A 15,697-nucleotide genomic window follows, 5' to 3' on the forward strand; every position below is an offset into this window, starting at 1 on the left:
TCCTGTCCTGGAGCCACCGTCCTGATAAGCAGCACAGAAACCCCTTTCTTCTATCCCTGGCAGGCTGTGTTCCCTCTGCCCTGCACTGGCTCCAGCATGGGGCTTCCAGCCCAACCAGGTGCCGCACCCTTGGGATCCTGCCAGGTCGTTCTGGGCAGGGCGCTGCCTTGCTGGGTGATCACGGAATCTCTCCTGAGTGCTCCTGGGCTCGTCAACCCCATGGCAAGGGCTGGACCACAGCTTCTCTGCCTTTCCCACCTTCTTGGCTCTCCTGTATACACACACTGCACCTACATACACATGTGCACACACACATACACATGTGCACACACACACCCCAATACTGGCCCACCATGTCAGATGTCAACTAGGTGGGGGTGACTCAGTGGAAGGGCTCCGTCCACTGCACACCCTCTGCTCCGCTTGACCACTTGCATCAGCTCAGGACCGTGAATTAAACCAGAGCGCTCAGCCCTGGCTACACATTCCAGCCACCAGGGAACTTTAGCAGATGCCAGCGCCTGGGCCCCACCCTCGGAGATTCTGGTTAATTGTGGTGTCAAGCCCCGGGTCTGCAGATTTTAAGAATGTGCTGACAGTGCTGAGCACCGCTGACTTAAGAAGTCATCAAAGGGGAGGAGGATGAGGATGGTGGCAACGCCCGTCTCCAACTCTGGAACTCCCCTGCTATTGGGACACTCAGTTGAGGAGCATCGCAGGGGCTGCGCCGCTGGGAGCCGAGGACACCAGTGGCCACTTATGAGTGTGTCCAGCAGCCTGCAGACTGGGTGCTTTCTGTGTATAAAACCTGAGCTGGGGAGCTCTGGAGGGAATCCTACAGCATCAAAGCAGAGGGTCCCTGGGGAGACGGGATGTATCAACAAGAGCGATCGGGGATAACGGCCACTGTGTATCTAGGTGCGAGGAGCAAAAAGGAAACAGGGCTCAGGTTGGCAGCGCTGGTCCCTCGGAAGCACAAGCTCAGAGCTGACTTAGGAGCAGTGGGGGCCTAGATTGGCTGGCAGGGATGGGACACTCTGAAAGAGGGACAAGTGCAGCCTACTGGGGGCACTGGGGCATGGAAGAAGCCCCAGGAGTGCTCACGCCCTTCTGTAGCCCTACTGTGCTCCCCCTTGGCCTCCACACCAAGGCCACTCTGTGTTGGCCTCCCGAGGCAGTGGGGCTTGCTGGGCCACTCCGTCCATTGTCTACTTTGGGAAGGGAAAGCCTAAATCAGAGGTTTCCTTTCCAGCACAGGCCATGAAGATTCCAAACAGAATCCCAAAGTCAGGGGAAAAACCCAAGCCCTTGCCCTTGGGAAGACACTGAAGCTGTTGTCTTCTTGTGCTTGGTTCTTCCCGGTGGGAGCACAAAGACACATTACCAGTCTGGACCACGGCAAACGAGTAGCAGGGAGAGAGAAGTGGGGATGAAGGGCTCTTTAAGAAAAGAAACCACAGGCCATCCCCTGACAGCGTCCCTGCCCTTCAGTGACAAACCAAGCCCCACGGTGACCTGTCACTCAGACCCGACTGGGAGTAACAAGGGAGGGGATCCTTTGCGAAGGGCCAGGAAAGGCCACTGATGGGGAGATCAGGAACAGGGGAGGAGAGAGGGAGAGTAGGAGGGAGAAGGGGGGAGGGAGGCAGGAGAGTTACAGGGCGGGGTGTCACAGGGTGGGGGGGGTGACTCCTGGGGGCTAGGCTGCACCGGCAGGGACAAGAGCAGCCCTGAGAGGCCTCTAATGGGAAGATGAGCCCAGGGTCTCTGTCTGTCTGTCTGTCTGTCTGTCTGTCGGGGAGGGTTGCCTCTGGGCAGGAGCTGGATTTGGCTTGAAGCGTCCAGACTTCCCTTTTCCTTCCTCTTAGGAATCTGAATTTGCTGGGAAGGGGCAGACTCTATCCAGCACTAGGGGAAATGAGGGATGTTTTTCAAGTTCATTTCGTAGGATTTTGATTGATTTTTTTAAACACCAAGGTGGAAGAGAGAATGGCAAGAAGGAAGATGAGCAAACACCGCTCTCCTTCTCTGACCTGGGGTGGAGGTGAGCAGCCACGGTTTATCCACTCTCCGAGCTCTCTCACTGGCAGTGTGAACAAATATGTTAAGGAGTCAGAACTCTCTGAATGCAGTTTGAGTTTTGTGAGGGGAACTAGGGTGCCTAATTGCCCCTGTTTGCCCGGGACTGAGAGGTTTCCTGGGACACTGAACAGTCAGTGCTGAAACCGAGAAAGTCCCGGGCCGCCTGGGATGTGCTGGTCATCCTTGGAAGCACCGAGAAGCCTGGCACGTGGCAGAGGCAAGCCTGGGTGAGAATTTTAATTAGCCACAGAGGAAGTACACAGAATCCTGCAAGCTGAGCAGATGTTTTTCTAAAAAGTCCCCATCCAGCACTTCTGATGGTCTGACACAAGCTCCAACCACCCCTGGACCCTACGGATGCATCTCCCTCCCACTCTCACCAGCCCCATGGTGTCAGGTCAGTCCCCACGGGCCGCTCGTCTCCAGCCCAGCCCAGTGACACCCAGGAGCAGGCTGAGCAGCAGAGGCAGGAGAGACGGCCTCCCTGCGGGGACAGCAGCAGACACTTTGCTCTCTGCCTGGGGCAGGAACACAAAGGGGCAATTCAGGCAGCTTAGGGCCAGGAAGCAGCTGGAAATCCCTGGGGGTGGGGAAGGTGCTGGGCTCACTCACAAATATTGACTCCCTGCAGACAGAGTGGGCCGGGCCCATGAGGGGTGCCAGGGAGGTGCAGGCAGGGAAAAGGTACCCATTCATCGGCTTGCCTCTCCAGTCTGCAGCAAGAGCAGAAGCAAAGAGGCCAAGAATGCTTTCCCACCGCCTCTCTCCGTCCTCGCTCTGCCAGCTGTGTAGAGGCAGGCGGCCAAGGGCCTTTCAGGTGCAAGACTGGCCCTCCAGGCTGCTGGGGTGGGGGTAGGGGGGCTCCCTGCCCTTATCTTTGGATACCACTAATTCCAAGAGGTGGGCAACAGAAGAAAGGTCATCCCAGCAGGCAGTTGCTTCTGCTTTTCCTGAGAGGCCTGGAGGCAACCAGAGGCCTGACCCCGTTTCCCCGGGGGCTGCCTTCTCATCTCCAGCCTCCTCTTCCCGCTTAGCACTGAGAGTTAAAAGTTAGAGAACACTCAGTCACTCGGACTACAAACGCCCTTGGAGGCCCCTAGTTCAACACCTTCATTGTTAAGGCAGAAAACAGAAGTGCGGAGAAGCTCAAGGTCTTTGCAGGTGATGTGACACGTAGTGGGTGAACCAGACAGACCTGGGTGGGACCCCCAGGGGCAGTGTTGTGACCCAGTGCAAGCTACAAGAAACTCGGCCTTCACTTTGTCTGTAAAATGGGCATAAAACTCCCCCATTTTCAGGGTTCCTCTGCAGATAGGGAATAATCACTATGAAGTGCTGGTCACAGCTCAGCCCAGAGTGGGTGTTCCTTAAATGGCAGCTACTGTTAAAATTGCCCAAGATTCCTGAATGAGGCAGCGCTGAGATAGACACTCAGGTCCCCTGTTCCTCACAGCCCAGTGACCTTCCCAACCTCACACAAATTTCTTCTCCAACTCATGCTCCTCAACCTTCTTGATTCTGTGACCTCCTGGTCAGAACCAAGGCCAGAAACAGCAACTGACAGCCAGCTGGGAGCCTCTTTTCAGGAGCGACTCCAGAATCCACCGCTGAGCCCTGGCCATGTGCGAGAGTTCGTGCCACACGTGAAGATGTTTGGAAGGGCGCCCATCCTCAAGGAGTTTACAATCTCCTAGAGCTGCATACAAGTAACTACAGGACAGCACAGGACTTACTAAAGGCCAGAAGAGAAGCACAAAGCATAGGGGGAGAAGGATTCTGGCAGAGAAAGATGATCCCAAAAACCTTCATGGAGAAAGTGACATTCAAGAAGGACTTTGTAGGATGGGGATCATTTTAATAGACAGACATGGGGAAATGCATTTTATTCAAGAAGAAGGAACAGAGTAAGCAAAGGTGTGAGATGGCAGGGGAGGGAGATCCAGGTCTTCCTTTCTCTCCTCTTCCCCAAGTCAAAGCCAACACAGAAACAAAAACAAAAAGTGCGTTAGAGGCAAGGCTCATCTCTCCTAGACATCTGTCTTCTAAGAATCTGTCCTGTGGGTGGGAAAGACTCACAGCCAGCTGAGTCTGCTGGCTTTTGAGGGAAAATTTGAGTGCTCAATGTCCCAGCCCTGCCCTGGGGGTCTTCCCAAGGCCACATGTCGGATTCCATCCCAGGGCTCTCCACCCCATCTTCTAGAGGCAGACCCCTGTGCTGAATGGGACGCTCGGAGGGGGCTCCCTTGAAATCCATTTATTAGCAGTCTCCACTCACAGCTTTCACTTAAGAACATCTCGGGCCTTGAGCGTGTGCTGGCACAAAGCATGTGCCGGGAGCAACGCAGATCACCACAGACCCTGGTGCAACAACCTGCGGCCGAAACCGTCTTTCATTACCACGCCCATCAGAGGAGCCGAAGGTCCTCCAGCCAGAATAAAAATGATGATAATCATCTCTGCCATTTATCGAGTGTTACCAAGTGTCAGGCGTGGTTGTAAGCATTTTACATGTAGCAACACGCTTGGTCCTCTCAACCACCTCTTAAGCGTTTTCTACCATTATTATCCCCATTTTACAGATAAGGACACTTAACCACTACTCTATGCACTTCAGGTCCCCTGGGCCTCACCCAAACCCATCGAACTGTCAGAGAGAGAGATGGTTACCTGGGCTCCAATCCCCAGCAGAGGAGCAGGCGCTGCCTTATGCCCACTCACCTAGTGAGCTGAGGTTCTGGCCAGCTCTGGGAGACAAGGAGAGCGGGGTGGATCAGGGGAGATGTTAGCCAGAGACCTCCAGGGTTAATGGGGTCTGAACATCTCATCTACAGCAGAGTTTCTCAGCCTTGCCACTACTCACACTTGGGGCTGGATCATTCTCTGTTGTGGGCCTGTCCTGTGCACTGTGGTATGTTTAGCAGCATCCCTGGCCTCTACTCACTCAATGCCAGTAGCATCCGTCCAGTCATGACAACCAAAACTGTCTCCAGACATAGCAAAATGTCCCCTTGGGGGGCAAAATTACCCCTGGTTGAGACCCACTGACCTAGAGTAAGCAAAGTTTAGGTGAACTTTCTTCCTCAGCAAACATCTGAACACCAGAAACTGCTCAGACTGAGCAAGGAAAACATCCGATCTCGTGCATCTTATTTGAGAATTTCTAGGCTCAGTGGAGCTGAGTCTTCTAGGGCGCTTAGCTGGGGCAAGACAGATTCCTGGGATTCAAGGTAAAAGCAACACTTGAGAACCACCAGCCCCCTGCTTCCTCATTCCGAAGGCCATAGCTTTGGAACCTCAGTGTTGCGCAATTCTGGGGGCACCTTGCACGATGTGTTCTCGGTGAGTGGTGCCCCCTGGAGTCGTGCAATGGGACATTCCCGCTTGAACCTCAACCACAGATTATTGCTCAGTGGAGGGTTTAGTTCTGGGGTTGGAGGCGAGGCATCCTGGGGGAGGTGGTAGAGAGAGTCGTGGTTTCTCTGAAAATTGGGAAGTTAAGTGTCTTTGTACCCCACAGCCTGGCCCTCCAGGCTATGTCCTCTGGCTGGCTCATGATGAGAGGAGAATAGCCTATTCCTGACAGGCCCTGCTTCACCTCGGCTCTCAGATCCTCCCGTGTGCCATGAGCGTGTGTGCTCTTGCGTGGCAGGCCCTTACACACTGTTTTGATTGTTATCGTCCCGCCGTGAAAGGCCTGATTGTTTGGGCTTGGCGATGACATCACCGGCTTCCCACTCGGCTGCCTGTCAAGGTGCCTGATGAGTCCACAGGTGGGAAGGGGCTGGATGCTCCCGGTAGGGCTGCCCGGCCCTACCTGCTCTGTGCAGCTGGCTTAGCACACAAGGGATCTTCCTTTACCCCTTCTTTCAGTTCTGCGAGGCTTATGGCCACAGGCTGGGAAGAAGAGATGATCCATCGTTCCTTAAAGTCTGCTGCCCTCCCCCAAGTCGACGGGGAAGGGCCCCAGCCACAAGGCAAGGCGGTATCTGAGGGTGATTCAGGCCACCACTGTGCACCTCGCCTTGCAGAAAAGTAGAGAAGCCCCCCAGATATCCAGGGGCTCTCTAACTCCCTGAGGGATGCCTTAGGGATCTCTACTTGCTAAGTCTCCCAGCAAACAAATCAATCCTATGCATCTGCCACGTAAGACGCTGCCTTGTGGGATTTAAAAAGCACCAGGGGGTATACACCCAAGAGCAAGGTGCTTACACGTTCATTAAAAGACTAGGAGGTCCACAGTAGCCCATCAATATGGCCCCAAACTGGAAACGAAGCAAATGCCCATCAAGGAGAGAATGAATAAATACAGCGTGTTCCGTTTACACAATGGAATTCTGTACACTGCAATGGGAATGCATGATCTGCAGCTACATGCAACAGCATGAGGCATCTCAGAGACAAAATTTCAGTGAAAGAGGCGAGACACAAAATAGTAAATGCTGTGTGTAAAGTCCCCAAACAGACAAAACTAAGCTATGCCTTCTTATCTGCTAACTGATGAATTTCACGAAACCCACACCCAGATCAAGAAACAGAACCTTACCAGCACCCCGGGGGCCCCCCAACCCTGGGCTCCCTGTTCCTCACTGCCCTGGCCCCAAGAGAAATCACTATCTTCACTTCTAACAGCACAGCTTAGTCGCACTTGCTTTTGAACTTGATATACATAGTAAAGGCGGCTGTACAAGACCCCAGCAGAGGACCACGTGAGGGTTTGGATGAGGAGGGCTTGGCATTCTCCTTCCCTGCAAACCCGGCTTGTGGGTGTCTTCCTTAGACCATAGGGCTGGAGCTCTGTGTAGGGTATTTCCTCAGGATACCTAATTCCGTCCCTCCTGACATCTTTCTCTCCACGTTCTTACTCCTTGAACGCTTCAGTCAGTCCATCTGCAGGATCAACATCTTAGGGGAGGGGCTGCAACAAAAACATTTAGTCCTCCAGCATGCACAATACCACTGCAAACCACTAAAAACTTTTCCAGCATTCTGGCACTTTCTTCTAAAGAGCTTTAAGTGCCTTTATAAACATTTATTATTTCTTTCACTTAGCAGGTGTAAGTTCATTTTTGTAGATGCAGTAACCAAGGCCTACAAATGGTGAGTGACAAACCTAAGAACACAGCATGGGTCCCTGGAACGAGGGAACTGGTGCTGGCTTACAAGCCCTCTTCCACACCTCATCTCTTTACATAAAACCACAGAAGGCGGGGGAAGAGTGGCCAGTGACAGCTCTGGGGAAGGAAGGCCATAAACTTTGGTGTCATCTTGGCTCCTCTATCACACCTCATGCCCCATCCGGCAGGGAATCCTGATGGGTCTTTCCTCAAAATCTGTCCAGAATCCAGGCGCTCTTCCCTCCCCCCACTGCTACACCCAGGTGGGAGCCTCCACCATCTCCTTCCTGGTTCACAGTGACAGCCTCCCAACTGGCCTCTTTGCTTCTTCCTCTTGTCCCTGTAGTCTGTTCTCTGCACATCTGCTGGGTCTGCTTATGCTGCTCCTCTGCTCCAATCACGGCTGTGGCCACCCGTCTCACTCAGAGGCAGGGTCTGAGTCCTTCCCCTGGCCTGCAGTGACCTCCATGTTCCTGCCCTCTGCTGTCTCTCTGACCTCGTCTATTGTTCTTCCCCTAGCTCCTTCTACTCCAGCCATCTAGCCTCCATGCTCTTCCTCACACACGATTGGTTACTCCTATCTTTGGGCACCTCTACTGGAACATTCCTTCTCAGATATCTCTGTCTCACTTCTTCACCTCTTTCAAGTCTAGGTCACGTAACTTTTGCAAGGCTAGGTCATAGAAGACATGTGGCTTCTGTTTGTCCCTCTTGACCACTAGCTCTGGGGAAAGCCAGCCAACACGTTGTGAGGACTCTCAAGCAGCCATATGGAGGCGCCCATGTGACAAGGAACTGAGCCCTCCTGCCAACAGCCACGTGAGGGAGCCATCTTGGAAGCGGATCCTCCAGCCCCAGTCCAGCCTTCAGATGAGTGCAGCCCTGGCTGAACTCTTGACTGAAACCTCAAGAAAGACCCAGAGCAGGGACCACTCAGCAAAGCAGCTCTTGAATTCCTAACCACAAAAAACATGAGATAATGTTTACTGGTTGGAGCCATCAAACTTTGAGCTATTTTGTTAGACAATAATAGATAACTAAGAAAGTCCCTTTCTCAATGAAGTCTACCGTCACCCCCTTATCAAAAATTGTAAACCACCCAGCCTCCCATTCCCCCTTAACCCTATTCTGTTTTTCTTCTTCTTTTTCAGTTAGTAATTCTTACCTTCTAACCTACTACACAATGTACTCATTTTTTATGTTTATTGTTTACTTTTTCCCCCATGTTTGACATGGCATCAGAACAAGCTAGAAATCTTTGTCTGTTCACCGATGTGTCCCAAGCACCTAGAAGAGTGCCAGGTGCACACAGCGATGAAACAGACGTGCGTACAGATACGGGCGGTGAATTCTAGCAAGGTTGATGTCTTGTCTGCTCCCAGCTGCAGGTAATCCATCAGGGGTGAGCATGTCACAAGTCTCTGGGCCTCCCCGTCTTCAGCTCTAAAATAAGGAGGTTAAACTGGGCGACCCATAAGCTCTTTTCCAGATCCTAAGCTTTGTGATTCCTACACAACGACGGCATTGTGGGTTCTCCAGATTCCAGGGGCTGCAGAGACAGGCCTCCACCTTTGCCAAAGCTCATTTTCCTGTCCATGCACATCTGGAAAGCCAAAACACAAAACCATCACATTGTGCACATCTGGACAGCATAAACCAATCACTCCAAGAGGAAACTCCAAAATGGCTGCTCAGTGAAAACTGCAGCGCAGGCCAAATGAGAGCGGCTGAAAGGCTCCATTCTTTTCCACCCGCAAAACAATCTTCTGGGCACGATCTTAGAAGCTGAATGCTCTGCTGCTGAATAACATACGCTTTCACTAGCCTTCGACTGTAGTCTCTGTCACACTGCTCTCTCTGCCTGGCTCCTGGCCAATGCAAAACTTACAGAGCAGGGATTTTTTTTTTTCCTCCACTCCCTTGTTTAGACTGAACTATACCTTCCCTTATCCTTGGGGCATGCGGACTGAGTTCAAAGCTGAACACCACCTGCTCCTCCTCCTCCTCCTCCTCCTCATCCAGGGAGAGTAATTGAACAGTGCACTTAATGCAAACTGATCAGGAAGCTGTGAGCGCTGGTGAGAAATCGCTGGCTATTTGCATACAGTTAGAACATGCTCCCTTCTCTCCCTGGCTGGGAAGAGAAAGCTGTAGTCTGTTGTATGTAGTCTGTTGTTTGACAACCAGCCTGGGCTCCCAGCACAAAGAGGAATGATATTCTTTTGCAAACAAAATGGGTTTCAGAGCCTCTGAACTTCCTGCTCTCTTCAGCTGGCAAAGACAGGCAGTGCAGGCAGGGAAAGGGAGGGTCTACGCACTTGCAACTTCATAGCAGGTGATATCAATGGCTTGACAGCCAAGACAACTTGGAGCACAGGAGGGCTCAAGCTGCAACAGGGAGCCTTTGAGTCAATGTCCTGCGAACAACAGGGGATGCCTGCAAGGAGCGAATGCAGCGGGTGAAGACCTTAGGGTTCGAGGGTCTGGTCATCCTTCATCGTCATTCTTTAGACTTCTCTAAGGGAGCTGGTGAAGGGGCAAGAGCAAGACACAGGAAGGTATGGCCCTGAAGCCCCGCTCTGGACCCTCGCCCTCAAACAACAGCACCTGCCCAAGACTCAGCACACGCTACGTCGGTGAGACCACTGCTCTCTACTCTTGAAGCCTAAGAGCATTGAAAGCCCACAGCCCCTGCCTCTGAGTGCAGACCGGACCTGAAGAAAACCAGGCGAGACGCTGGAAAGACATCTAACAAAAAAGAAATCTTTTCCTTCCTCGTGCTGTGTATTTTGGGGCTTGTTGTCTAGCTAGCTGGAAACTCCGAGCTTTGCTGCTGGGAACCGACCATGTTTTCTGGGCTTCTCAATACGGAGAGCTGAGGGTGAGGGCAGCATGCGTGTCCATGAAGCCAATGCCAGCGGGGGTAGGCTGGGAGAATCATTAGCTGGAAGGTTCCGTGCCTGCTGTTTTGCACATGCTACTAATGATACCAAGATGGTGGGCGAAGCAGCCACCCTAATTAGAGTCACTTCTTTCAGAAACATTGGGTGCTGGTTGCAGAGGCACCTGGCTAACTGCAACCATAGCAAGAGCACCAGGTCGGCTTACTAATGCCAGGTCCAATGCTAAGTGCTGTTTATGCATCACCTCATTTTGCTCTGGCGATTACCCTGTGCAGGAAATGGTATCAACCCATTTTATAGATGAAGAAACTGAGGCTGAGAGGGTTAAATCTCTCTCCCAAGTTCATCAGCCCATAAGTAGCACAGCTGAAATCCCAGCTCAGATCTGCTGATTCCAGAGCTCAAGGGCTTCACTCATGTGTCCAGTGCTGCCTACTACACTCCTACAGAAAGAGTGCAGAGAGGGTGGATCTTCCTGTAATCTCAGAGTAGGAGGGGTAGCCTGTGACTATGAGCAATATTTCATACCATGAAGCCATGTATTACCAATTTTCCACTGGGGGGGCAGTGGGACTTAGCACAAACATTGTAAAAGATCTCTGTTTGCCTAAAATATTAGTACTACTGAATTATCTTTAACAGAAAAAGAGGTTCCCAGTATTTTCAAATGAATGGCTGGCTTCTGACACATGTCTGGTGTCCTTTTCTCTCTGATCAAGTCAGTAACTGTAAAGAATTCCTTTGCTATTATATGTAGATCTCAGTTGGCTCCAATGGATGCCCAGGGGGTGCATTCCCAAGGTACCAGGAATCCCCGCCTTCCTCGTGGGAGGAAGCCAGTTAAACACTGTCATCTCTGGTTCTTGTACTCTCTCCAAGGGGTAACTGAGCTGTGCGGAAGAAGGAATGGCAAGTTCAAAGCGAGAGGAGGGCATAACCACAGACTCCAAATGGACAAAAAAGGAGGAGAAAGGAAAGACCAGTGTCCACCACGTGGCCAAGGAAGCTCAATGATGCTGACAGCTGCCTGGTCCCCACCTGAACAGCCACTCAGGGACACGGGGCTTCAGAGCCGATCAAATTAGACCTGAGACTTAAGAAGAACCAGCCTGTGTGAAGAGGAGTTTGCTGAGATGGTCTCCTTCCCCCACGGCATCCTATCGACAACAGCCCATTCTCTGGGCTCTTCCAAAATGTCAGTGTCATCCAAGACAGAAAAGGGAGGAAAGCTGCTTTCCAGTAAAGGGATGAAGGACACGAGACAACCAAATGCAATACCAAAACAAACAAACACATCTATAAAGGACATTGGGGATGATTAGAAAATCTGAATAGGGTCAGTCTATTAGATAATTTTATTATATCAAAGTTCCATTTCTTGGGTGGGATAACCATATTGTGGTTATGTGGGAGAATGTCTTTATTCTTCCCCCCCCCTCAAAGTTGAATAGGTTGCTTTACTTCAAGACTTCTCAAATATTTTCATATACAAATTTAATAATTCACCAAATATTTAGAGTCCCTACTATGTGCCAGGTACTCTGTATTTATTTTTTTTTTACTTTTTATTTTGAAATAATTTTAGACTTACAGAAAAGTTGCAAAAATAGTACAAAGAGTCCTTGTGTCCCCCTCACCCAGATTTCCCTAATGTTAACAATGTACATAACCAGAGCACAATGATCCAAACCAGGAAGGTAATACTTTACATGAGGGTAAAAAAGAAGAGGCTACCCGTCCCATCCCCAGCCCCTGCCCAGTCCCCCCATGAGTAGTCAATCTTTTTAGTTTCTGGTTTATCCTTCCTGTGTCCTTTTCTCAAACTTGAGAGTGCATCAGAATCACCCGGAGGGTTTCTTAAAACACAGACTGCTGGGCCCAATAATTTACATTTTACGGGTGATGCTGATGCTGCCAGGAGCCACACTTCAAGGACCACCGCTACAGAGAAATACAGTCATATGTCCCACATCTGAACTGTTTCTGAGGGAGGTGACCCTGATGAAGAGGCCTCTGCAGCTTAGGAGGAGGAAGGATTATCTGCCCCAAACGGCATGAGCAACGCTGGGCAATGAGAACCTCAGCAGTCCACCCCCCCAGGCTCAGGAAAGGCTCGGGAGGGGAGACTGGCTCCCCAAAAGCCCAAGTGAGGCTGTCTGGGCAGAGCTCTGGGGAAACAGAACTGTGGTTGGCTCCAGAGCCTTCCAAGAAGATGCACACACCCACCCTGTCCCAGGCACCTTTTACCATGCAGGTAGTAGTGGGGCGTCCCAGCCAAAGCCAGAGTCCAGGCCGGCCCTCTTTACACCTATCAGGTCCTGGCCCTGATGGGGGAATCTCCCACCAGATGGGCACGAGTTCTATGCTCCAGAAAGGGCTGCAGCCACCTGGGAAATGGACTGTTCCTCCTATTTCCTTAGACCAAGGGTTCTCACCTGGGTGTGGCTTGACCTCCCAGGGGACATTGGCAATATCGGTTGACATTTTTGGCTGTCACAACTGGGGACAGGCTATTGACATCTAGTGTAAAGAGGCCAGGGATGCTGCTAAACCTCCTAAAACACACAGGCCAGCCCCCTTTACCTGCTTCAAAATGTCAAGGTGTCGAGAGGTTGAGAAACCCCATCTGTGACCTTGCACAGCACACACTGGGCTCTGTATACAGCAGGCACAGCATCAATGGAGACTTGCAATATTGTGAAAATGAAGCTAGAAGGGTTCTACTCAATTTCGGAAGGATCTTTAGCCATCCTCCTGAGAGGGTCTCTAGAACCAGCACAGCACAGAGCCAGGCACTACAGTGTGTGAGGAGAAACGGAGGGAAGGAGACCCACAGGGGGCCTTCCCCCCCTCCCTCACGGCCATCTTGGAGACAACATCACCACCTACAAGCCCAGCAAGGCCCACTGCGTTCTCCTCTTAGCCTGAATTCCAAGCTCAATCTGGCTCCTTCTCCCTTTATGCATCTCAGAAGAGGGTCAACCATATTCATCAACCACCATCCCACAAACAGAAGGAGAGAGTCCAAATTTCAACAGCATTTTTGGAATACAAAACATATGTACTTTTTTTGAGCTCCCAGCAAATTTTCCTATAAAGCTCTGGGATAAATGACAGGTTGGGTGCCCACTGAGCTCACAAAAGCCCATTTAACTCATGCACAAGTAGTTTATAAGGATTTAAGTACCTTATGGGTTACGTAAAGCTTGTGAGGGAGTTCAGGAACTGAATCACCATTTATAACCTGTTTTTTTTCCTATGGGAAAATGCCTTCCCTCTGAACAGTGGGAAGAGAACAAGAGAGCACTAAAGAAGTGTGTTTGAGATGGAAATGTGGGAACTGGAGGAACGGTCCTCGTGCTCTGAAACTCCGAGGAGAGCATTCCCATGCCGCTGGCGGGATTATAATGAAGGGAGTTAGGGATGAATGGATCCACCAGTAACTGCTGAGTTCCCCTTCTCTCTCAGACACGACAAAGGATGCAACAAACAGTAGAACTTGACAACACAGGGGGGCCACAGCCCCCAGGCACTTCTGGTCTGCAGGGGAAGGGTGGCAGCTATTGGAACACAAGAGGGACAACCATGCCAGACCTTGGGGTTCTTGAGGGTTTCCTGAGGGCGGCTGGCCAGGCACGGACATGAACATCACGGCGAGGCAACAGCCCACCTGTGCAGAGCCCTGTGGCAGGAAGCTGCAGGAGGAGTTGATCATGACTGGAGGGGGCGAGCAGAGGGAAAATGGCGTGATGCGAGGTGGGCTTAGAGGAGAGAGCAGGGACTTTTTTTTTTTAATTATGGCAAAATTCACATAGCATAAAATTAACCATCTTAGCCTTTTTTTTGGTGAGGAAGATTGTCCCTGAGCTACCATCTGTTGCCAATCTTCCTCTTTTTGCTGAGGAAGATGGCCCCTGAGCTAACATCTGTGCCCATCTGCCTCTGTTTTGTAAATGGGACGCTGCCACAGCATGGCCTGATGAGCGGTGTGTAGGTCTGCACTTGGAATCCAAACTCACGAACCCCGGGCGTGTGAACTTCACCACCACACCACCAGGCTGGCCCCCCATCTTAACCATTTTTAAGCGTACAGTTCCATGGTATTTAGTACGTTCACAGTATTGTGCAACCATCACCATTATCTAGTTCCAGAACATTTTCATCCCGTTCTCCTCCCAGGCAACCACTGATCTGCTTTCTGTCTCTATGGATTTGCCGACTCTGGACAGCACATAAACGGAATCGTACAGTATGTGGCCTTTTATGTGTGGTTTCTGCCACTAGGCACAATGTTTTCAAGGTTCATCTACATTGTATCACGTATCAGTACTTCACTCCTTGTTATGGGTGAATAAATATTTCATCGTATAGATAGACCGCGTATTGTTTGTCCATTCATCCACTGATGGACATCTGGATGGTTTCTACCTTTTGGCTATTGTGAATAGTGCTGCTGTGAACACGGGTGTACAAGTTTTGTTAGAGTGCCTGTGTCCATTATTTTGGGTTTATACCAGGAGTGGAATTGTTGAGCCTCAGGTTAAAGATTTGGTGTTTGTCTTAGGAGCAGCTGGAGGCCATTTAAGTAGGAGCCACATGATTAGAACTGTGCTTTTAAGCCTTCGCCATGGCTGGCCTGGGTAGAGGATGGGAGGGAGGCAGGAATGGCCAGTGGTGGATGTTAGTCCAGCTGAGAGAGACTGGGTGAGGGTGGCAGGGTGAAGGAGAGAAGAGACAGATTTCACTCCCCTCATCTCTTTTGCCCCTCTATTCTTCCGACCATAGCTGTGGACATCCACCCTCAAGTGAGAGAGGACAATGTTCCCCTGAAGCTACCAAGAGTCAACAGCAGAGCTCATTGCCGGCACGGCAGGCGTATCAGGCTGATCCCGAACTTCTTCCCAGCTGGACTATAAGAAACTCACTGGCCCCCAAAAAGCTTTCATGGTCTCTGAGCTAAGAGCCCCCATAACGTCTGAGGGAACCTTCATTTCCAGACCTTTGTCTGTAATCTGGCTACGCAGCTCAGCTCTCTGCCTGCAATCCCAGGTGATTGCCACCCTGAAGGAAGCTGTTTATTCACACGGAGGCTCAGCTATCTTCTTATCAGCACTATTATTTATATAACTGCTTGACTTATGAGTCAATCTCAAGCACGGGGTAAAAGTTCAAATCTGAATAACCTAAGACCTATAGCATTACCATGAGGCACCCATTCCTTTAAAAGAGAACCCAAATGTCAGCAAACAAAATAAAATGAAAACTGTCCACCAGAACCTCCTGGTCTCTCTGCAGGGAAGGAAGCAGCACCTATGAGAGGAATACCTGCCCAGAGTCTCTGCAACGAGCCACCCCATTCTTGTTCCCTGTTGAGGGCAGTCCAGGAAGCTGTGGGCACTGGACCCTCAGACTGAAAATCGGTCACGTGGCTTCTCAAGAAGGCTTTGCTTTCTGCAAAATCTTTTGGGTGCCCCCTATGTTCTAATCCACCACAAGCAAATGGTGGCCAAAGACCCACTCTGACCTTCCCATGTAGCTAGTTCTCCACAGGTCCTGGCTGCAAGGACAGAAAGATGGGCAGACGAATGGATAAAATAG

At 51.0% G+C, this 15,697-nt stretch overlaps 1 protein-coding gene across 9 annotated transcripts in view; it reads right to left on the minus strand.

Annotated features, from left to right (window-relative positions):
• SLC39A11 (solute carrier family 39 member 11) overlaps window positions 1-15,697 on the minus strand; it is a 378,940-nt gene that overhangs the window by 8,698 nt on the left and 354,545 nt on the right. Inside the window, exon 10 of one of the 9 annotated variants that reach the window (XM_058561462.1) lies at window positions 8,329-8,799. The exons of the other annotated variants lie outside the window; for them this stretch is intronic. Coding sequence (XP_058417445.1) covers window positions 8,778-8,799 — 22 coding nt within the window. The 3' untranslated portion in view covers window positions 8,329-8,777. Of the gene's footprint in view, window positions 1-8,328; window positions 8,800-15,697 lie in introns of those variants that run through there. 9 annotated transcript variants of the gene reach the window in all.

The sequence above is a fragment of the Diceros bicornis genome, chromosome 18 (genome assembly GCF_020826845.1).
Source record: "Diceros bicornis minor isolate mBicDic1 chromosome 18, mDicBic1.mat.cur, whole genome shotgun sequence".
Lineage (NCBI taxonomy): Eukaryota > Metazoa > Chordata > Mammalia > Perissodactyla > Rhinocerotidae > Diceros > Diceros bicornis.